Source organism: Lycium ferocissimum, chromosome 10 (genome assembly GCF_029784015.1).
Source record: "Lycium ferocissimum isolate CSIRO_LF1 chromosome 10, AGI_CSIRO_Lferr_CH_V1, whole genome shotgun sequence".
In the NCBI taxonomy this organism is placed as follows: Eukaryota; Viridiplantae; Streptophyta; class Magnoliopsida; order Solanales; family Solanaceae; genus Lycium; species Lycium ferocissimum.
In genome coordinates this window covers 3,206,839-3,232,161 of record NC_081351.1, presented here as the reverse complement: position 1 = coordinate 3,232,161, position 25,323 = coordinate 3,206,839, and the positions used below count along the sequence as shown (strand labels likewise).

Here is a 25,323-nt window from a genome sequence, read left to right as displayed (position 1 = left end):
GTCACAACCCAAATCACGAATTATGTCGGCACCCACACTAATCCCCCTGGTAGGCGAACCCTTCCCCTAACTACCTTAATTTCATACAACATACGGAATAACAATATGTAAACGCACTCCAACAGTTTAAATATTGAAACCAATGCGGAATAAATACTTTTAATAAAAAATTCCCAAAACCTGGTCTAGACTTGTATAAGAGCTTCTACGAAGTTTACATTTTGAAGTAAATAACAGACTCAAACTAGATATGACTTCTGTTTAAGGATAAGGAACAACAAAAATCTAAGAAGAGACTCTGGGTTGCAAGATCTCAAATAGCTCATCCAAATGCCTCTGACGAATGCCTCGAAACTGTCGCGAGACTTCTAATATCACCTGAAAATAACTCTACACTCCACAAGGAGTGTAGCAAGAGTAGTATGAGCACAACACAAGGCTCGTAGGTATCGTAGGCTGAAAATGGTTAGTTCATGCATATAAACAAGAAGCAACTAACAAGTAAGCAGATAAGTTATCAAACACAATCACAATTCTAGCAAATTTAGAAGTCTTGCAGTAACTATAGTCATAAGGGATTTCAATATCCCAAGTTATAAGCCTAGGTGGAAATCTCTAAACCTTGAGTCCATCAAGCCTTTAAAATAAATACTTACAAACAACAACATGTTACGCCTTGGAAATTTCCTGTTAGCGTACAGTGAATAGACTAACGAAGGGCATGGCATATACGATGTTTTGATAAGTAAAAAATAGCATTTGATGACCCTAATCCAGATTTCAAAGACATTTAAGGTAAGGGAAGAAAGTTGTTAAGGAAAGCAAGTTATATGTTGTGTGTCGGGCAAGATTTACGAGTATCGAGTTAATGATATTTTAATGATGCTTTGGAGAAGAGTTATAACGTCCCTTAGATTAGTAATGAGGTGCTAAATAAGTGCCAAGAAGGTTCCATAAGGATTGGAGATCAAACGAGTCGACGAGAATGAGTTCGGATGAACTGGCATTATACGGCCCAACATACTGGCCGTATAAATTATACTGGCCGTATGTCTGGCCGTATAATCAGCCCAAAATGGCACATCTCACTGGACCAGATCTACAGCCAGACATACGGTCAGTATAATTTATACGGACCGTATGTTGGTCCGTAGAATATGGTCGGGACATATTTTAAAATGATATAAGGACCTCTCTCTCATTTTATTTCATTTCATTTCTCTTCTCCACAACTCAAGAATCCTCTAGAACTCTCTCCACTCTTCATCCACAAGAACCCAAGATAAATTGATGATCAACTTTATCAAACCAACAAATCAAGTGTAAGAAATTCATTGAAGTCCATCTACGCCAAGAAATTCCAAGAGAAGTGAACTAGGGTTTTGGTGCAAGAAGAGTATTTCCACTCAAGGCTTATTCTTTCATTATCTAAGGTTAGTTTTATGGTATTTTCATTTTGTTTAAGGTATTGAGAAGTTGAAACACTTGGATTGTAGAAGAATATAGAAAATGGGTCATAAATGTGGGAATAGTGTCATTGTTAAGCCATAGCTTGGAATGAATCATGAATATTGATATGTTGTGAATGTAAGTATGTTATGAATGGCATTTAGAACATGGGATAAGCATTATATGTGAAAGAACGTTATAGTGAACTATGACCATGGTTATGAAGGAATTGAAGTGAAATTGTGAAATGTGGATAATGTAAATGAATGACGATTGTTGCCTATAATATTATGAATGTTGTTACGGATGTTTGGGAGTTGATATGGAATATGGGGAAAGTTGTATAAACAAAGGAAATGGCACCCAATTTTCTCTAGCTTTAGTAAGCACGTTCTTATAATTGTTTATCTAATATCGATACGAACTCCCTTGAAGGTAAAGACGTGAGCATTAAAGGAGAACGATCAAGTGATAGAATAGCTAGAGGAAAAAGGTATGTGAGGCTAGTCCTTTCCTTCTAAGGCATGAATCTTATGGCATGATTTTCCCCTTTCTTCAAGAATTTCCTATATTCCAAAAAACTAAGTGTCTATGTTCATGGATAGCCATATGAGATAAGAGATACATTATGAGCACGATAACGATTATGATGAGCTTAAGTCTAAAGATTCTAGAGTTCATGATATGATGTTCCTATAAAGCTAATGATGCTATCTATACTCCATTGATTTTATTTATTATATACACTCACCTTATATGCTAATTCCTTCAAGGTGAGGCAAAATATTTATGAATGCTCCATAATGGAATCGGGGGTTCACAACCTTACATCACCTCGATAAAGTATAGTTGTCTAGTTTCTATGCATGCATTATGATGAGTACATGATGATGATACTAGACCGCACCTATATGGCCGGGCAGACACCGCTAAGGCGGGCAGCATATACACCATGTTTAGATGGCATGGGCAGACACCACTAGTGGGCGGCATGAGATGGTACCCCGGACGCGGGAGGCCTGGACGCAGGCTAATGATTATCACACCATACCTATATGGTCGGGTAGCTTATACATATATGCATATATGATATGATGATGATTATGAAGTAAGCCAACATGCAATATTTCTTTTATAATTGACAGACAGTTACAGATTGCTCCTCATTTGATGTATTATTATTGTTTATGCTTACATACTCAGTACAATGTTCGTACTGACGTCTGTTTTCTTTGGACGCTGTGTTCATGCCCACAGTGTTCATGCCCATAGGTAGACAGGGAGGCGATCCAGACTCGTAGGAGCTATTAGCTGACTGAGAGCACTCCTTTGTTCCGGAGGTGCCATTGACGATTCTTTTGCGTATATACATGTTTTGGGCAATGGCGGGGTCCTGTCCCGTCCATATGTCTAGTACTCTAGTAGAGGCTCGTAGATGCGTAGTTGTGGGTAGTATGGTCTCACAGTTTCTCATCGTATATATATATATATATATATATATATATATATATATATATATATATATATATTTTGATAGCCGAAGGGCTTATGTATATAAAGGTAAATATGTTTCAAATGAAAATAGTTTTTCTATGATTCTGAGCATAAGAGATATGAATGAGCGCAGGTTGAGTAATAGAATGAGTGGTGCTCGGTGGTTAGCCCCGGGTACCCGTCATGGCCCTAGTCGGGTCGCGACACAACAACTCAATAATTCACCAATCAAGAATCAATCAGAGAATGTGCCATACAATGACATGAATAACAATTCAAATGGAGTGCAATGTCGTGCTATGCAATGTAGTAGTCCCCTCTCATTCTTCACTATCGTACACACATGCTATGGAAATGCCTTATAGCTATGACCCATGGGGGACTCGTGAAGTCCATGTACCACTCGTGCTCTCCGGCAAAAACCTTGGAGGCTATCAATTTCTCTCAATCTCCAGCAAAGACCCCGGAGTCTCTCAGTCACTCTCAATCTCCGACAAAGACCTCGAAGTCTCTCAATCACTTTCAATCTCTGGCAAATACCTCAGAGTCTCTCAATCACTGACCTCACTATCAGGACAATATAAGAGTAATATGGAAGCATGTCATGTATGATATCAGTCTCAACAATATCACCAATATTCAATCAACAAGTACAAGTCATATTATTGTCCACTGTTCAATCATCAATATTACCCTTCCCTTTCAAGAGATGAGTGAGCTAGTATGTGACATAGATAGAACTAGGTGATAATCACATCAAATAACACATGGAATATGGGATGCATGCCTCACATGAAATAAACCTCAATAATCTCCGCAATCACAGGTTCCACCGATTCATACTATGAAATGTGATTCAATATTCAATTCTCAATAATAACCTTTCTTTTCCATATGACAAGTGAGATAACAAGAGAGAGATAGACAATTATATCAAGTGCATGAAATCACAATCATTGCGACAAGCTCACATAACAATATCACAACAATGGCGACAAGCCTATATAACAATATCACAATAATGGCGACAAGCCCACATAACTGCTCACAATACCAACCTAGATAGAATTCACCTTCACACCATGACCCAAGGCCTATCATGCTTTCCTTGTCAATCACTACTATCTACATACGTTTCGCTAACCAGAGTCTAGACATAAAGTAAACCGTAACCTACCGCAATGCTGAATAGGAGCCATAAACTCTCATACCAAAGCTTTTTCCTTCCGGAGTGCTTCCGAATGGACAAAGTCTATCAAATATATAATCTACGTTAGAATACAAATCTAAGAACACCCATATTGCTATACTTATATTCGAAACCCAAAAACTCACCCCGAAAGGTGACCATGGGCCCACAAGGGAAAAACTGAAATTTTCTTTAAAAATCATTTTACTTATAACCTAAGGGTCTTATATTCAGAAAATCAGTCAATTCCATCCACAAATGGACTATCAAATCATAAATTCTCATTGCTTGGGGTTCAAAACTTTCAACTACCCCAAAATCTTAACTTAGTATTAAAATCTAGCTTCCCACATCTCAAATACTAGGAGTTCGAAAGTGGACTTATAATCCGATACCCTAATAATCAATTACGTGTACCCACTATATATTAAAAGAAAACAAATTGTGACTTGAGAATTATAAGAAAAAGTGAAACTGAAATAAGTTACCAAAATAGTAACTTCAATCCCGAATTAAGATGTGCATAATCTTAACCTGTACCCTATTCATCCATTCTATCCTATTTCTCAATGATTAGCTCATAATTGTCTCATCATTAGCCCATAATCATTATATTACTCAGTTTGAAAACTAACAAATGGACTCCAATTTTTTCTGCCTCTAACTTATTCATTTCCATTTCTTTTGCTGGTGAAATCGTCACTTCTTTGTGATAATATACAAAGCTAATAAAAGTTCTTTTATACTTTCACATGTGATAACAACTGGATGATTTGTGATGGTATAGTATTATATAATCTTTGATAACCATTATTGTGCAATGATTGCATAATCAACAAGTATAATTTAGTCAAAGAAATATAACTCCATACCTGATGTCCCTAAGATTTACTTGCACGAGAAAAATTCCCTTTCAGTTGTTTGCCTCCGTTGTAATGTCAAAGTGTTCCTCTTCTTTTCTTTTTCATGCCAAGATTAAATATATTTATTTTGGAACCCTAGACCACTACATGTATGTGTCTTGAGAAGTGGATCTGGCCTAATAACTTATCATTATAGCTTTCCCCAGTTCACTTAACTTTTTTGTGCACTTTAAAACTTTTACACACTACGTCAAATACGTTATTTACCAACTTATACCTTATATGGGCGCAACCACTATTCCTATGAATAAACTATTCATACTCATTAAGTAATTATATAATCGTACCACCAATCCCCGCAAGTGAAGAATATTATTTCCAAGCTATGGAAAGCATAATTTGGGGAAAAGACGTCAAAATGACCAAATTGCGGGAAAATAAACACATAAACAGTTAAAACAAATAAACTCATATTATACTGGAATCCTTATGGTTAGAACTTTTAGGTCCCCAGCAAAGTCGTCACCTGTTACCGTTCGCATTTCGCAGGCAGGGTTAGCGCTCGGAAATCTACTTCGAACTTGTTGGTGCTCTTTCGGACTTTGTTTTGAAAAGAGTCGCCATCTAATAAGAAATTAGGAAAATCAGTTTTGAAGGATTTATTCAAATACAGTGAAAAAGCCTTCGTAATCCAAAGTTATAGGTAAGGGTTCTGGTGATCCCGTAGGAAAGATGTTAGGCACCCTAATATTAAGGATCCGTACTATACGGTTGACCTTCGAATTCCAATGTATTCATATTTGCATGAACTGTTTATTTAGTGTTATTTTCTCGCATTTATACAGTCTGTCATTTTGCATATCATTTATGAATTGAATGTATTCCTTTTATATATATAGGGTATTTAGGTTCGGATTTATAAAATTCGGATATAAATAATTTCCTTTTATATATAAGGATAGTATTTGTTATAAAAGATGTGAAGAATTGTTTATAATTAAGTGAGAAATGTAAATATGTTTTGTTCATGTTTAACTCATACATGTCAAAGCTTTAATTGTTTAAAGGTTTTTACTTATTTTCACTTATCCATTCTAAAAAAAAAAACTATATTTAAAGAAACAATTTTTTCCATTTTTTGTCTCGAAAATTGATTTACGCTAAGCAGGTCTAAAAATCCATTTTTGGGGACCTAAAGTCAGCTAAACGACATAGGCACCATTGTCCTACGACAGCTAGTTCAAACAATTAAAGATTCCAATATAATATGTGAGTTTTTATAATTTTATACAAATACAAATATACAATAAAACTGCATTTTAAAGCTAGCAAAAATAAAAATGCAAGAGAAGGAAGACTAGGGGCATACCAAGCCCCTAGTGTGAGATTTTCACCCATGGTTGGGCCTTCTTTGCGTCTTTAACAATATTAGCTTCCATTTCTTTCCTCGGACTCGATAATCTTTGAAAGAATTTTCCTATTGGGCGCGGCAGGACCTAGGCCCAAGTGGCCGTGAAGTAAGGGGAAGGAAGAGAGGGACCCGGTTAGTTTATATTTACTGAACCTATCAAATAATTGACAGTATTTATGCAAGATACATATACATATACGTACACAGGTTTAAAAAAAAAACAAAGACAAAGATAGAGCATTAGGCCTTAATGGCAGAGATTCAGGCAACATGAGGGGTTGGAGGGGGGGGGTGGTTGTCACCATCCGTATCCCCGATGCCTTTCAAGATCAAAATAGGTTTCATGAACCTTAGGCATGGCAGGCTACCGGGGGAAGGCTAAACCAACCTCAAAGTTGCCTTAATTTCTCAGCCATACATAGCAGCAAGGAAGAAGAATGATAGAACAGCATTCATACTCAACAATAGCATGGGTTAGACAAGATATGATGTCTTAAAACAGAGGACAGTAGTTTGCAGTTAAAGCGCATAAGCATAGTGTAGACAAAACAAGTTGAGACACATAGATATGGTATAAATAGAAGCAAATTGAAACACATTGATATAGTATAGATAGAGGCAAACTAGAAGTCTGGTACTCATGAGGATGATACAAAGTTGCCCACACAATGGCCATAATATATAGGACAATGTATATGACTTATGCACAGTCAAAGCAAACACACACATAAGCTAAATCATGGCATTTCTTAAACTTGGATGAACTTGTACAAGATGCAATAATATGCAGGAAGGCACTGTTTATGACTTTAATGGACATAGCATGGGTAGGATCAGATTCCCTAGCTGAAGCAATCACTTACAGAATAGGTAACACACAGGACAAATAACTGAGCTCTAACTACTGTGACACCAGTAGAATCAAAGTACAAATAGATCTAACTATGCAAGGGAGATACAGAAATGATCAGGGCCTCTCTGAGCCTAATGACCACTAGTATGATGCAGCACTATCTTAAGAGTAAGCAGTTGCAGACAAGGCAAGTAACCATGGTGCAAGAAGGGCCAAATACAAGCAATGTCAAAATGTTCTAAGTCCAAATAACCTTATGTAAGATATACAGTCTTCAGGGAAGAGTAACTATATTTGGATACATATACTATAAGCAAATAAAATGCAAGCAGTCCCAAACATATGCAGATGGTGCAGAATTATCACTATAGATTCTAATTGATTTCATTATGACAACAAACATGGATCAAGAATAATATGAGTCACATGAAAGATACAAGCTCAGAATGGATAAAGGAAAGGATGTGAGAAGAGTGATCCATGCTTCTTATCAGTGTTTTTGAATATGGGCATTATATGATTTTTCAAAGGTACAGAAGCTTAATGTTCAGCATTTTTAAATACCTTTTAGACCTTCCCATTTTATGCCCAATTAAAATACATATATGCAATTAAGCTTTTCATTTAATTTCAGCAAATCATTCATTAGGCTATCTCTGGTTCCAATTTTACACCCTTGAGTCTATATGATTACAAGGGATTCACACAGTAGGCTTGCCCCATAGGCCATGGAAGTGACATGGTGCTCTTTATATGGAGGGAAGGTGTTATGAACCAGACAGTTTCCTGGTTCTCCTTTAACCCTCTCTCCAGAACACCTTTTAAAAAGACTCGTTCAGCTCATGTGGCTTTTGGCTTACTATTAGTCCCTGGTGATCATAAGGGCTCTACTTTAAGCTACTTGTAACTGAATGTTCACATAGGTGCAAACACAAGAAGGCAGGATCATTCAATCATATATAGGTATTACTTTCATCTCTAAAACCTAATTGAGTTCATATAAGGACATAAAATGAGTTAAAATGGCATCAGATTACTTTCTGGATCACTTTAACCTCATAGAGGTGTCACATACAATTCCTAAGCATTGAACAGACCCAATCATGTCATAAATCTCATTCCCCTATATCTCAGAGGTATATATCAATTAAACAGCCAAGCAATGATACTAAACATATAAGCAACTTTCCCAGAAGTACAAGCAAGCAGAAATAACTAAGTCATGGCACCGCATTCATCTTAATCAGTCTACCAGAACTCAGATCAAGGACTTCAAGAAATTTGAATATAGATGTAGCATACATGCTTTTATTTTTTCAATACTGGAACACCTCTTGCACTTAGACATTTAACATACAGACATTGTTTCAGATCAATCCTAATTGGTCTGATCTTAAGACCTCCATGTTCGCCCTACTTTGACTTTATTTGACTTCCTCTCTTATAGTTATGTTACTTAGTCAGATTACGCTAGGTCCTGTTTATACCATTACACATATACCCTAGATAAGCTTTTTTTTTTTTTTTTTTAAAGGGCTTCACAATCTCCTCTTAGATCAAAGTTGGTCCTATGTAGATGCATTTGACCTTACCCAGGTCCTCTCAAGCATCTTACCCAAATCTCAGGATTTGTTTAGGCATGCTTCAACTCATTAAGGTCTTTCGAAGCTTGTATATAACACCTTACTAGCACTAGATGTGATCAAAAGTGCACAGACAAGCATACTTGGATCAAGCAAATAAATCTAAAGGTCCAAGAGACTCTGATTTGATTGCCACACTAACAGACGCTTCCTATTCAATTCAAAAGACACACCACAGTCCCATCTAGCATATATCATTCCTTTTCTATGATTAGACACAAATGATTTAGAGATTCAAACTAGATCAAGCAGTGTCACTTAGAAATTACTCAAGTCATATACTATTGAGTTCACAATTAAATATCCTCCCATCAGGAGAGCAAAGGATCAAACAAAGTCCCTATTAGTATTCAGCAGAGAAATCTGAGTTCAAACTTTACCAATAAATCAAATCAGCCCTTAAGCCAACTACACAGTGCTACACTAATCGTTTAAGCAAATAGAATAATGATTAATCTAAGTATATTAACAATAAGCCCGGTTCAACCTCTAACTAACTTAAACAGGAATCATGCTTGAACAAACTAACCACTAATCTAGTTACTCATTACAAAATGCATCATACCATAATAAGGAGGACATGAATGAAAAAAAAGGACAACAACAAGATAAAAGATTACCTTTTGTTGGTGCAGCCTGTCTCAAGAATGGATCTTGAAGCCATGTGCCTCCAATCTAAAGACTCAGCCCCCACAAGGAAAAAAAAAGAACAAGTAAATGAATATTTTAGACTAGTGAGACTCTACTTTTAACAGTTAAGTCTTAAAAATAATTTAAACTAAGAACTCGAAACTTCAGAGCTATTCACTCGAAATTCAAGCTATGAGAGTTCAGAACTTGTGAAATAGGGAGGGTTGAGGTTCTATCTATAGAACCCCAAAATTTTTCCAAAGACTTAAAATACTGATGTGGTATAGAACGATCTTTCAGATGAAAAATGTGAGTCTATGAAATTAACGGCTAGATGCTACAAAGAAACGAATGTCTACGATTAGATCTATCGTATTTTGTATCGGTCCGAACCAACAACTATGGACCAATAAGAAATCATAAAAATAACAATGTGATACAACAACAAAAACACAGAAAATTGCAGGTTTGACTCAAAATCAAAAGAAAGAGTAAAAGTAAAAGATTTATTACCGTGTTTGGATGAATTTGAGCGAAAACAATATTGAAACATTAATTGTTGTATGAAAATAGATGTGCAAGGATTGCAAAAAGCTTGAGGTCTCTGCGCTATTGCCATTTTTGGCATGGAGAGAGAAGGAAAATTGGGGCGACGCTAGGGTTTTTTGGGGAAAGAGGAAAAGGGTAAGAGGAATAGGCTTTAGGAATCGTTTGGTATGCTAATATGGAAATGAGATAACGAGAGGGCGTATTATGTAACGACCTTCCGGTCATTATGAAAAATGTAGGATCACCCCAACAAATAGAACCTTCCCAAGGGTAGTACAAACTAATACAAACTCAATTTTATAAGTCTAAGAACTGAAAACTTGACTTGTTTGTGATTGTTGTTTTATTTTATTGAGTCTATCGGGGGGTGATGTAGAAAATTAGAACTTCGTTAGAAATTCTGAGGCCACGAGTGGATTCATATGACGTTTTTATGTATATGTGCATGTTTTATTTGTGTTTGTGAGGCCTCGGATGAAATGCTGGGTGATAGAGGGGAAAACTGGGAAAAAATCAAGCTTACTGCCAAAATAGGACCGCTGCGGCGGGGTTTGTACCGCTATGGCGGCACCGCTATAGCGGTGAGCCCCTCGCAGCCAGCTGTCAGCCATGGTCCATGTGTCCACCGTGGCGAGCCATGTGTCGCTATGGCGGAACAGCGATAGTGGAATATGGGCCGCCATAATGATGGTCGAGTTTTAATATGTCTGCTGTAGCGGGCACTTGACCGCTATAGCGAGATTGCTGCAACGCTAAATTGACCGCCACAGCAGTTGACGGATGGCATAATGTCGTGTTTTAAGAAAATTAGTCCCACATTCTTTATTCATAATACTCTAACATAGTTCCCTATAAGCACCTAGGGTGAAATTCTAAGCTAGGGCAAGAAAACTCTTTAGAGGTAAGTCTCATCTATCCCTTTCAATCATTCCGTATCATCCTCATAATTATCATCCCTTTAATGGGTCTTCCATGGTGAAATTTGTAATAGTAACCCTAGGAATTAATAAACGTTCTATACTAGATGCGTTATGGTGGTTATCACTTATTTATCATCTAATGGTTGGGTTGACTCCTCTTAATCATGAACTGCACCCTTAGAGCCATGAACTAAGTAAATTGAGACCTAGGGTTCTATAAAAATGGTAGTTTGACCATTAAAACTATTTGTAGTTGGAATGTTAATGTAATATTGTTATAATTGGATGATTAGTGATTACTAAGGCCTTTGTTAGGTTGCTTTACACCTAGAAAATCATTTACCCATTGGAATGGGGTAAAGGGAAGGGTATTCTTGAATTGATATTTGTGATTAGAGTATTTGTGACTCATTGAGCATTCTAAGTGCTAGACTTTGAGCGTTCCGAGGCTTTACAGAACGGAAAAGTTGTAGCAGAGTGACTTGAGTTGTTCCAGCTCTACGTTGAGGTAGGTTACGGTCTACTTGAGTTAGACTTTGATTAGTTGATTGTATGTATTGTGAATTCATTAGGAGAAAGCATATCTAGTCTTCATGTATGATATTGTGTGGTTGAACTCCTATGTGAAATTGATTGAGTGATTGTGTAGGCTTCGTGCCACTATTCATGTATGTTGAATCTACAGTTGATGTGATTGTGATGAGAAGTTAATATGATCTTCTCAGTGATGTTGTGATACAAAATGATGATTTGAGCCTTAATAATAAGAGGGCAGGAAATACCGTTACGTACATATATATGGAAAGGCACATATGTGACCTAGATTAAGGCTCGTGGTCCGACGTTCATTCCGAAAATGAGGGATACATTGATGTGGCCCGTATCCGAGGTCTTTTCAGAGCGGAGGTTTATGCTCGGGTCCGATGAGTATCCGAAACGAGTGGTATGTAGACATCATGGGTCTCCTGCAGGTCATGACTACTGAGCAATGACATTAGTTAGCATGTGTGTACAGTGATTATGGTATTTGTGGTAGACTTATTCCCGTTTTGTGGTTTTCTGTTGACTGAGTTCTTCATAGTTTAGGTGACTTGATTAGTGATTGTCTTTAGTTGACTTGTCATGGTTTATTTATTTCATGTATGTTGTTTGGCTTGTTTATTCTATCGATTTTATGAGATATGGATGATGCTAATCTTAGTCGGCCTATGATATCTACTGGACATAGTGTTTGTATTGATACTACCTTGCTCCATTCTTTTGAGTGCAGATTGTGATACAGAGATTGCTACATGCCCTCACATCTAGTGTTGAGGACGTTGCTGAAAGATTTAGTGTCACATCCCGTGTTTTTGTGTGTTAGAAAGCCTGCAAGTTAAAAGGCGTAATAGGGGAAACGAGGTTACCCCCAAGCTTATAGGTGGTTAGGATGAAGTCCCGAAATTATATAAGATTCGAAAATGGAATGATGGTAATTGGAAATAATATTTTGTGTGTACCAAAATGGGTTATGGACTAGTGCTATGTCACATAAATCATTGAGAAGTGGCACAAGTGGGATATACATGTACAAAAAAGTAAAGTAATGAAAACACAAGGTGTAGCTACATGGACTACACATATCACATAGCATTTGATGACAAAATGAAAAGAGGCCCAACAAATGACATATGTCTATAGTGGAGGGCCCTTCTTAAAACACTTATACCCCTTTGTTGACTTCTTATCTAGATAAAGAGAATGCTGCACGTTTTTATAGATGTATAGGACTTTATATACATATTTCATAACATCCAAAAGTGAGGACAATTTCATTACAAAGATACAGGCAGCAACGGATACATACAAGTATATATGTACAATAACAACAACATACCCAATTGAATCCCATAGTGTGGGGTCTGGGGAGGGTTCAGTGTACACAGACCTTACCCCCACCTTGGAAGGTTGGGAGGCTATTTCCGAAAGACTCTCGACTCAAAAGAAAATAAGGGAAAAGAGTCAGATACAGACAATCAAATCAAAGCAATGTGAAAATGAGAGATAATAAGAGCAAAGAAATCATGATAAAACAGCATGGAAAGACAAGACCCAACACATAAAAGCATGAATCAAAGGGCAATACACAGTAGAGCAAAACTACGCCTACTAGTACGAAAGAAAAGTGAGATTACCTAATAGCTTTCTATCCTAATCTGAGTCCTCCACAACCTCCTATCTAAGGTCATGTCCTCGGTAATCTGAAACTGCGCCATGTCTTGCCTAATCACCTCTCCCCAATATTTTTTTGGCCTTCCTCTACCTCTCTTAAAACCGTCCATAGCCAACCTCTCACACCTCCACACTGGAGCATCTATGTCTCTCCTCTTCACATGCCCAAACCATCTCAGCCTCGCTTCCCCCATCTTGTCCTCCACCGAGGCCACTCCCACCTTATCTCGGACGTCCTCATTCCTGATCCTATCCCTACTAGTGTGCCCACACATCTGCCGCAACATTCTCATTTTTGCGACTTTCAACTTCTGCACGTAAGAGTTCTTGACTGGCCAACACTCTACCTCGTACAACAGAGTCGATCTAACCACCACTTTGTAGAACTTGCCCTTAAGTTTTGGTGGCACTTTCTTGTCACGCAGCACTCCGGAAGCGAGCCTCCATTTCAACCGTCCTACACCAATACGATTTATGACATCATCATCAATATCCCTATTTTCTTGTAAAATAGACCTAAGATACTTGAAACTTCTTTTCTTTTGGATGACCTGGGTACCAAGCTTTACTTCCACATCAGCCTTATGAGGTACGCCACTGAACCTACACTCTAAGTAATCTGTCTTGGTCCTACTCAACTTGAATCCTTTAGATTCTAACGTCTGTATCCAATTCGCTAGGGGCAGCAACTTGGGGAGGGGAAAAATCTCTTTAACTGAAGCAAAAACGCGAAGAACAACATAGAGGTTCTACCCGCATTGGTTTCCTCCGGATCCTAGAAAATCGGAGATTTCTTTGAAGAAAAGTAAGGTGGAAGAAGGGTAGTTATTGACATATGAGGTAAGAATCCTCCTCTCCTAGGTATATTTAAATTCATCCCGGTCACAGCTAAATTGTGAGATGGGAACTACAAAATTAATTGTGGGAATCGGATAAGCTATTATGCTACACCCCGTAGTTCTGTACGCTAGAATTCGTAAATGTTGGCTGCCCCAAGTGTGGACTTTGGAGTCACTCTTAAGAATAGGTACGATTGCATGTGTTTATGCTATAATCATTAGAATTTAGTTTATGTAGTAAGCCATGAGAGAATTGGAAAGCAGATGAATTGTGATCTGGAGTGATATGCATCTATTTTATGGTCATATGGGTCTAAGATCATGTATGAGAAGTATCGGAAAGATTGGAGGTCGAACGGGTGAAGAACGAAAATCTAGCTGAACTGGGCAGATTTATCCTACGCGTTCACAACAGGGGGCCAGCGTTCGCGATGGCCAGAAATATTCCAGCCCATCACATTCGCAAGATACCCTTGCGTTCGCGAAGGTCAGTGACTAAGTCGGTTTCCACCAATTTCAACACCCTATAAAAGTGTCAAAACCCCTTTATTTTCATCAAAAATCAGATGGTAAAGTTCAGCAACATATAGGGTGTTTATGTCATAAAAAAAAGTGAGGCATTGGAGTGATTTTGATTAGTCGAGGCTCGGGTAGCGCATAACCGTAATTCTAGTATTGTTGTACGGTTGGTTTTAGCGTGGATTCAAGCGGATATCGGAGATAATGTTGTTTTAACAAGAATAAGGTATGAGTCTCTTTTATTAATATTACTTTTGGTTTATTTACGAAGATAGAGTGATTAAATAGTCATATAATAAAGTTGTTGGTTGTGGAAATTGGAAAACGTCGTGAGGGATATTTTATGGTACATATTGGTGTTAGAAATGTTGTTATTGATGTTGAGATTGTTGTTGTTGGTTGCTGAATTGAGATTTTGGGCTAGGCATATAAACAGGAGAGATGCTGCTCGATTTTCGGCAGGATATAAAATAGTTTGACTTGAAAGCTTAGCACAAGTATACTACGATGAGCCTAACGATAGTGTGAATCCCCTTAAATGTAGACTTGGGAGCTCAGACGAATAAGTGTAGATAATTGGAGGCTGAACATGTATGTTAAGGCTCATCCCTTTCTTTCAAAGGCATGATCCTGTGTTATGTTTCCATATAGATATTTCCATAACCTCCTTGTTTCTAAAAGTTAGAAGTTCATGATTCAAAGGCAGGACTCTTTTCCTGATAATCCATAAATGTTTTCCAAAATGTCCGTGTTTTGCAAATCAGAGATTTATGATTCTGTAAGCTCTTATGACAACAAATATGGACATGTTTTTACAGTGATAACGATGATTCCGAAGATGAGAACTATTCTATGATGATTACAATGAAAATGATGATTTTACGTTTAAAGGTTCCAAGTTTATGATTTCAATGTATTATGAGAATGTTGAGTTATTTCATGATTTTCTCGATTCTATTCATTGTTTCACCTTATAATAATTGTTCCTTCAAGGTGAGATAGAGCGATGATGATTATTCCATAATATAATCGGAGGTTACCGACCTTACATCACTCCGATAGAGTCATAGCGTTCTTTGGGCTCTCATGCATGCTACTTATGTTATAATATATTTATATATGTATATATGTATATATGGGGTTATGGGAAAAGTACGAGGCATTATATATGCATAGCCACCTGATCAGTTGGTATATTATGATATCGTCCCGGACGCGGGATATATGGTTAAATGGATCGGGCCGTTCGTTCCTCGGCACTATCATATATATATATATATATATATATATATATATATATATATATATGGATCGGCTGCACGTTCCGCAGCAATTCTATTTTATGTATACATGTATGAGAAATGTTTTTCAAAAAGAAAGCTAAGCATGCATGATATCCGCCCTATAATGCAATCAGATGTGCAGGTTATTCCCTTATCTCATGTTATGCTCTATATTTCTCATTATGTTACTATTCATTCCTTACATACTCAGTACTCTATTCGTACTGACGTCCCTTCTTGTTGACGCTGCGTTCATGCCCACAGGTTTAGACAGCCAGCCGAGTGAGCCAGACCAGTAGGACCTCTTTCTAATTCCAGCTAGCAAGCTCCATTTGGACCGGAGCTACAGCCGTTTGTATGCTATTTTGATATGTACAGGCTGGTGATCCATCTATTAAGATGTCAACTCAGCAGATGAGGTTGATGCACTCCATTTGTTCTGGAGATGCTAGAAGTCAGCATGGTCTTATGTATATATATATGTATGGGTATGGCGGGGCCCTGTCCTGGCCACGTTATGTTATGTTTTCCAGCAGAGTCTTGTAGACAGTTATGTACAGTCAGAGGATGTCCAGACTTGAAGTTTCATATATCGGCTCATGCAGTATGTCCAGCATATTCATATTGATGAGTCTTTTAGATTATTTGATACAGGCATGGTTACTTATGAGTTTATCGAGATTCATAAGATAGCCCTATCGGTCCACCTATGCTCATGTTGATGTCACAGATGTATGTCAGATGGTGCTTGACTAGTACGGTCAGGTGCCCGTTATGGCCCTCTAGCTTAGGTCGTGACAAAAGTAGTATCAGAGCATTTCTGTACTAAGGTTGTCTACAAGCCGTGTCTAGTAGAGTCTTGTTTATGGGTGTATTGTGCGCCACACTTATAAACAGGAGGCTGCATGACATTTAGTATGGTTACCTTCTTTCCTATTATAGATCGTGTGATAGAGCTAAGTCATAGGATATAATATTTCCAATCCTAACCCTGATTGTTTTGTAGTTGTGAGATGGCTTCTATGGGGAAGAAAGCTGATGGTCCAGGGACTCCCAAAGTCAGTCATTCTTATGATATAGGCAAATTGGAGAATGTGCCCTCTATCGAGATAGATCCATTGGAAGTCATGTCCTCCATAGAGACAGATCTGTCTGAGATCCAGGTGGAACCCACTGAACAGGTAAGGGATAGACAATTATTGGGATATGACCATTTGCATAATCCCAGATTGATGGTATCTGTAGAACGAGGGTCAAATGAGAACAGTGGAAAGTCTGGGAGAGTCAATATAATTGGTACATTTTTGAGAAGGTATGGACGCCATGGAACAGCCTGTGGGAGGACAACCAGAAGAAGAACTCCCCCAACTCCTATTGGACTGAATTATACCGGCTTAGAGTTCTCGAGTAAGGCCAAGGTAAGAGTTTCTATTGTTGGAACTTCAGGACGTCAATGCTTATATAAGAAAGTAAAGTTTATCGTTCACGTTCAATCATTTTGGAATATTAGAGGTAAGTTATGTAATATGAGTATTAATTGTAGTAGTAAACCTAGATTCACTTATAAGGTGTTAAAGAATAGGAAAATAAGGGCAAAATATGATTTACGAGTACGTAAACCTCCGTGAAGGGAGTTGATTGATGAAATTCTTAGAAGGAAAGATGGAGTTTTAGGAAGAGTGTTCAGGCATGAATTATGAGACAAGCTTTATTATTTTTACATTCTTTTGCAGTAATCAGCCCTTTGTGGTTGAGTTGTATATCATATGTGTTTCTATATATGGCCTTGTAAGGCATGAGGTGTATTTTCTGGGCTGTGTAAAGGTTTAGGATTGTTACAATTATAGAGGAAACTCTGCTGAAATTTCTCGAGAACTTAAGGGAAATTGTGGAAATTTTTAAGTGGGATTATTACGAGAAGAAAGAAAGGGTACAGCAGTGAAGTAATTAGAGGTGAAATTAATCAAGCATGTGGACAGTTTAATAAATAAACATTAGATCTGAAATGGGAAAAATGAGATATTATGATAGATGAGAGAGGATAGGATATAAGAATGTGAAGGAAAAATGTGTGCTTGGGGTAGAAAGAAGTTTTATGTATAAAAAGAGAATTAAAGAGATAAGCACCCGAAAAGAAGTTCACAAATCGGAAAAGGTTAACCAACCCTTATATATCTTCAAAAGATTGAGCTATGGGATGAGCTTGATGTGTAAATGTATATGTATGCGCATGTAATACCATTATAGATTGGCAAGTTAGACCTAACCCGATGATTAACGCGGGGAAACATTTAAGTCAGTATAGGCTATTGACCTTAACAAATTCCTCGAGATAATAGGTGGAAAGGAATATGTTTACTAAAGCTCTTTGCTTGGTAGTTTGTTGAATTTATGACTACAGTTACATCCTGCTTTATAGCCTAGGTTATTCACCAAGATGGTTATGCGATATGAGTTTGTTATTATTGACACGAAGGAAAGTGAGAGATGCAAAGATCCAGACTATGATAATGGAAAACGAGATAAGATTGATCAACGAAACAAAGGAACGACAAGTGACGAATGTCCAGTATATGTGATGTGTATGATCAGGAAAAAAAAATTTAAAGACAAAGAATGAAAGGTAGAAGTGAGGCGAATAAAATGAACGTCCACTAGTAATAGTAACTTGATGAGCAGAGTATGAGAGAGCATCATACCTTGTGGATATTCCAGTACTATGCAAGAATGTTAATGGATATTATTATGAGATGATTGAGGTTTCGAATTGTATCATAAGTAATGTGTGATCATAAGTAATGTATGACTAATTAGATTACTATGAGAGGTACAAGGTTATTTGATGAGTAAAACACCTTATGCACAAAGAAGAGTGACTCTACGTCTATACTATATAACATCTCCCCAATGGATTCCAAAAGAACCACTTATTACCACGTTACTAATACATTGGAGTAGCAGAGAAAAATGGGCCTATGACAGTGTGAGTTGATCGGAGGAGATTATGGAATAATTAATTTTGAGTTTTAAGTCACTGTTTTACTAAAGGAAAATCAAAGGCATTCTTGATTATGCTTATGTTTATTGCACTACTAACGAAATTACTTGAGCAAAAGAATGAGAAATGAGACAAGAAAAAGAATGAGGTATGATCTTGAATGACTAGTGGACTGATCTTATATGCATATTGGGACGGTAACAAATGGAATCACATCACCGGTAAGCTATGCGGCAATATCCTAAGAAAAGACCATTGAGAAAAGGCAGGTCAAGAGAGGACAAGTTTGTGGATGATGCAAGAAGGAAACATGGATTAGTCATGAGTTATGTTGATGAAAATGACTAATCTGTAAGGCAATCTATGGGTCTTAATGAAATCGTGGAAATAAATATTATGACAGAGACATCTACCCTACGGGTTAATAGTTGTAAAAATCAGATGACGATAAAGGAATTAACCTTTGATATTATGAGGCAATGTGACAGGCGGAAACATAAGGATGAAATGATAAAAGGTATGGGTCGTAGGATGAAAGAGGGGCGGGAAGTCCCTAGATGGTAGTTTGTACAATAAGTAGATTGCGGAACAGAGTTGAAGGATGGGCATATGATAGAAGAGAGGTATTAACCTCAACATGATGATAGATGTGGTATAGGGAAGATTACTTATATAAGCGTTAACTCGGGATATGGTACGAGTATTTACCTCAGAGGAGTGCTCTCAAGAGATTCATTACAGGACATGATTAACATAGGATTTCAAACCCCTTTAAGATGAAAGATCATGTGAGTATTATGGCTTTTGTTCAAGCATAAGATAAGTGAGAATAGGCACTCGAAGAGGATTCTGAGGATAAGAAGAAGTTCCCTAACTATTACATACCTTCGAAAGGCTAAACGATGAAACGATATTGATGCGTAACAAAAGATTCACATGGTTGATTTAGTAAGCGGATACAGAGGCGATGACTATAAGATTATGGGAAAAAGTAATTAATGAGGATAAAAGGTATCTAGAGCAAGTAAGTGTGGAAAACGACCGACGAGTTCAGGAGTCAAGAAGAATTATACCAGGATGGTGATTCACTTACTTCTTCAAAGAATGCTCAAGAGATGCCAAGGGACTGACTAACGAAAGTATTTAATGTACTGCATACCTCAACATATTCAGAGTAGCGATGGATTTCGAATAACCACTCACGAGAAATGCGTGTTCCTAAACAAATTCTATAAAGAGTGTAAAAGAGATATACTGCGCAGGTAGCAAAAAGGGAAGGAAGTGGACAATGAATGAGTAACTTAGGAGAATCAGGGATCGTGAGAATGGAATTAGGCCGAGAAGGGGAAGTTAGCCAAGTTACGCCAGTTGACTACTTAGGAGTCCGATTGTTGAAATCAGAATATGGCAAGTGTTGTCATTTAGAAATACGACACCATCATTTGTAAAAGAGAGGGCGCAAATAAGAAGATCCTCCCTTGATTTGTGAGTTAAAGAAAGAAGTATGATGGAATGAGGTAGCAACATGTGAGATGGAGAAAAAGATGAGGTTCTGAGATGCAAAGCCAATTATACGTTGTAGATGTAGTGGGACTAAATCATGGTAGGGATACACTACTCTCGTTATCTAGTCAACCAAGGTCAATGAAGATATACCATGATGTCAAGAGAATAAATCATATGGATGGTCTTCAAATGGGAAAATAACCCCTCCTTGAGATGAATTATATGGATGGCATGATTGTTAACGAAAAATTGGAATATCTGGAGAACCAATCATGTAGTTAGAGTCGATTATGGTCTGGTTTAACTGATACGTTCTAGAGTCTCGCTAATGAATTCGAGATCGTTACTTAAGGTGAATCATATCGATAACATTAGGCAATCATTATGGATCTATAGTTCTTGACTTAAGGTAAAATATGTTGGTGGCATTCGAATTATTATTGTTGGGTTGTAGAACGTCCGTAAATATGAATCTTATCGACATAGACGAACATAGTCTTCCTATTGAGTAGATGAATATCAGACGAATAGAGTACAAGTTGGAAGGTACCAAATGAAGATCCTAGAATAGTATGTGCAAAAGTCTCCATGTGTGAAGATCGACAGGCCACGAAGTGACATATGCCGATTGTGTAGGGACATCTATATATATGATATTTGTATGGCCCTGCGAAGCACGTAGGTTGGGTTTTGGTTGTTTGCAAGTCTTGAGAAGTGCCCAATTATAAGGGAGGCTCTGTCAAAATTTTCGTAAGATTCCTAATAAGTTTACCCTCCCTATACACCTTTACATTCGAGGACGAATGTTCCTAACAGGGGAGGATGTTACATCCTGTATTTTCGTGTGTTAGAAAGCCTACAAGTTAAAAGGCATAATAGGGGAAACGAGGTTACCCCCAAGCTTATAGTTGGTTATGATGAAATCCCGAATTAAGATTCGAAAATGGAGTAACGGTGATTGGAAATAATATTTTGTGTGTACCAAAATGGGTTATGGACTAGTGTTGTGTCACATAAATCATTGACAAGTAGCACAAGTGGGATATACATGTACAAAAAAGTAAAGTAATGAAAACACAAGGTGTAGCTACATGGACTACACGTATCACATAGCATTTGATGACAAAATGAAAAGGGACCCAACAATGACATATGTCTATAATGGAGGGCCCCTCTTAAAACACTTATACCCCTTTGTTGACTTCTTATCTAGATAAAGAGGATGCTGCACATTTTTATAGATGTATAGGACATTACATACATATTTCATAACATCCAAAACGGAGGATAATTTCATTACAAAGATATGCAAGCGAAACGGATACATACATACATATATATATATATATATATATATATATATATATATATATATATATATACATACACACACACACGCATTACAAGCGCACACACACATACATATACATACATACATATATATATATATATATATATATATATATATATACATACATATATATATATATATATATATATATATATATATATATATATATATATATATATATATATATATATAATAGATTTTTCTTTCAACATCTAGAGAAAGGGGAAGCAACGCAGGGAGGGAAAAAAAATCTCTTTCACCAAAGCAAAAACGCGAAGAATGACATAGAGGTTCTACCCATGTTGGTTTCCTCCGAATCCTAGCAAATCGGAGATTTCTTCGAACAGAAGTAAGGTGGAAGAAGAGTAGTTATTGACATATGAGGTAAGAATCATCCTCTCCTAGGTATATTTAACTTCATCCTGGTCACAGCTAAATTGTGAGATGGGAACTGCAAAATTAATTACGGGAAATTGGATAAGTTATTGTTGTTGTGTGGGTTGATTTGAGGTATACTTTTGGGTTGTGTTGTGGCTGGAAATTGTTGGAGTAACTTAAGTATATTGTTGTTGTTGTAATTGATATGTATTTTGAAGGAAAGAAAAATTGGAAAAGTGTGTTTTATAATCGTACCTGGGCTTGTCGCTCGTCGTGAAATGTTTATGAGCCCGTTTGGATTGGCTTATAAATTGCTTATAAGCTGTTTTCAGCTTTTTTGAGTGTTTGGCTGGCCAGTTTAAAGTCATTTTGTGCTTAAAATAAGCTCAAAAAAATAATTTGGCCAGTTTGACTTAGCTTTATCTAAAGCAGCTTATAACCCAAAAAAATAAGTTGGGCTACCCCAACTTATTTCTTTTTAGCTTATAAGTTGTTTGCAGCTTATAGGCTGCTTAAAATAAGCCCATCCAAACAGGCTCTATGACTTGTTACTGCTACATGGTATCTTGTTATTGATGTATATACTTGCTGGATTGTTTTGGTTGTTATTGTTGATATATGGAGTTTGGAGAAATGAGAAGAACGGGGGAGATAGTGCCTGTTTTATTTTAGGATAAGTTAAATTTTTGTTATATGATTAACAGAATCGTTTGTATAATTAACGATAGTATCATTGTTGTTAGATATAGATTGTAGAGCAGTTACGAATTGAGTTCTTGAGCCGTTGAGCTAAGACCAGGTATGTTAAGGCTATCCTTCCCTTCATTTTGGCATGGTCTTTATGATATGAACGAACTTCCATATCACTCTACTCTTAGAAGCATTAGGAGTACTCTAATCTCTGATGTCCCTGTACCCTTTTTATGATTGTTACTTCTGTTCATGGGTCTTGAGATTACGTATATTGACGATATTAGCTCAAGGATAGTCATCGAAGGTATCACGACTTTATGTCACTCCGAGAGTTCTATTTATTCATCTTACTTATGCATTACATTCATTTAGACATATGCACATTGACCCATGACCAGAAGGCATTATGTACGCATATATTATATGTAATAGGGTATGGGGAAAGGGATAGGCATTATATATGCATCACCACCTGATCAGCTGGCATACGATGATGATGATGATGGTGATGCCCACAGCGGGGCCGACCTGATATGATATATGGATCGGACTGTACATTCCGCAGCACTAACATTTATGGATCGGGTTGTACGTTCCACAGCACTAATGAGCATACTATGATATACGAATATGATTTTTGAAAGAAAGCATGCATGTCATACCCGCTCAGAGGCACTTTCAGTTATACAAAGTTATACAGACACTTCCAGATATACCGTCACACAGGTATATTCAGATATGTATAGATAAACTCATATGTCTCAGATTCCTTTCATGATTCTTACGTATATGTTATTTTCATGCCTTACATACTCGGTACATTATTCATACTGACTCTCCTTATTATTGGGAGGGGGGGAGGGGGCTGCGTTTCATGCCCGCAGGTCCGAACATACAGGTTGGTGATCCATCTATTAAGATGTCAGCTCAGAAGATGAGGTTGATGCACTCCATTTGTTCTGGAAATGCCAGAAGTCATCTTGTTCATATATATATATATATATATATATATATATATATATATATATATATATGGGTATGGCGAGGCCCTGTCCTGGCCACGTTATGTTATGTTTTCCAGTAGAGGCTTGTAGACAGTTATGTATAGTCAGATGATGTCCAGACTTGAGGTTTCATATGTTGTCACACAGGTGGTTATGATATCTTTATCGCTCATGCAGTATGTCCAGCATATTCATATTGATGAGTCTTTCAGATTATTTGATACAGGGATGGTGACTTATGAGTTTATCGAGATTCGTATGATGGCCCTATCGGCCCACCTATGCTCATGTTGATGTCAAAGATGTATGTCAGATGGTGCTTGACTAGTACGGTCAGGTGCCCGTCATGGCCCTCTAGCTTGGGTCGTGACATTTAGGGTAAACTTCTATCCATACTAGGCTGCCCAAAGTTTTTCCTCTTATGATGTCTATTTCATATTCCGGACATTATGGATATTTATTAGACAGATTTCATTCCTTAGACATGTTCAAGTTTAAAGTCCTCGTACGATGACTTTTGGATTTTAGGAAATTGCAATAGTTAGGACTTTTGCATTTACATCGTTATTTATCGCATGACTTATTTTGATTATCTTATGCTTGAATGAGTAATAACTTATTAATTTGGGTCATATAAAAACGGACATAAATGAATAGATGACTTGTGTGTTAGTTCGCCCACTAGGAGTTAGTGTGGGTGCCAGTCATGGCGGGTTGGGTCGTAACAGAGTTTGTATCAAAGCTTTAGGTTCATCGATCTCGTCGTACAAGGACGTGTCTAGTAGAGTCTTTCGGATCGGTACAAAGATGTCTGTACTTATCTTCGAGAGGCTATCGGGCACTAGAAAAATTTTCTTTTCTTTCTTTCGTTCGTGCTACTTGATTTCAATTGGTATCTGCTGATTCAAATTGGTATCTAACTGTCCTTCACTTTCTCATAGATAGCGAGAACATGCGCAGCAACAGCTAAAGAAAGAGGTGGAGGCAGAGGAGCCAATAGAGGGGCAACCCTAGCTGGAGCGGAGTCCCAGTTGTTGATCCCGTGCCTCCAGTGGTTCCTAATGAGGCTGCAGGAGAGGCAGCCCGCGCCGGCCCGGCCGGCGGTAGTACCGGATCCGCCGGGGCTGCGGCTGCTCTGGTATACCAGATGCTATGGCACAGGTGCTACATTGGTTGCATGGGTTAGCACAGGTCGAAGCTACACCAGCCGTTCCAGCAAGTAGGGGCGCGGGTAGCGGCCACCGGTGTCCGGATAGAGTTCGGGCTCCGAGGGTTCGACATAGCGGCAAAGAAATGGTACTAGCTTGGATGAAGTTCCAGGTTTTGAGGCCTTTCCGAGGCTAGTTGCAAGGCCGGTGATTACTGGCGAAGATCATGACTTGTTTTGGAGATTCACTAAAATGAAGACTCCGATTTTCTATGGTACTGAGTCTGAGGATGCATATGAGTTCATCATAGACTGTCACAAGAGGCTCTATAAGATGGGGGCTGTGGACAAGTACGATGTAGAGTTCGTAACCTTCCAGTTCTTGGGTAATGC

The 25,323-nt window shown here is 37.7% G+C and overlaps 1 protein-coding gene across 10 annotated transcripts; it reads right to left on the bottom strand.

Moving 5' to 3' along the window:
• Positions 1 to 133: 133 nt before the first annotated feature.
• Positions 134 to 14,933, bottom strand: LOC132035457 (uncharacterized). Of its 10 annotated transcripts, none has more exons than XR_009409260.1 (4): positions 10,046 to 14,933; positions 9,523 to 9,584; positions 4,121 to 6,491; positions 134 to 390 (listed from the first exon to the last, which is right to left on the bottom strand). XR_009409260.1 is itself a non-coding variant. In XM_059425739.1 (4 exons), the coding sequence occupies exons 1-4, from the start codon at positions 9,564 to 9,566 to the stop codon at positions 286 to 288; spliced, it is 348 nt and encodes a 115-aa protein (XP_059281722.1). In that variant the 5' UTR covers positions 9,567 to 10,039; the 3' UTR covers positions 134 to 285. The 10 variants fall into 10 exon arrangements, 1 of the variants encoding a protein (XP_059281722.1); XR_009409261.1 differs by lacking the exon at positions 10,046 to 14,933 and having other exon boundaries at positions 4,121 to 4,195; positions 5,005 to 6,491; positions 9,523 to 10,039; XR_009409259.1 differs by lacking the exon at positions 10,046 to 14,933 and having other exon boundaries at positions 4,121 to 5,619; positions 6,365 to 6,491; positions 9,523 to 10,039.
• Between the last annotated feature and the right edge of the window lie 10,390 nt (positions 14,934 to 25,323).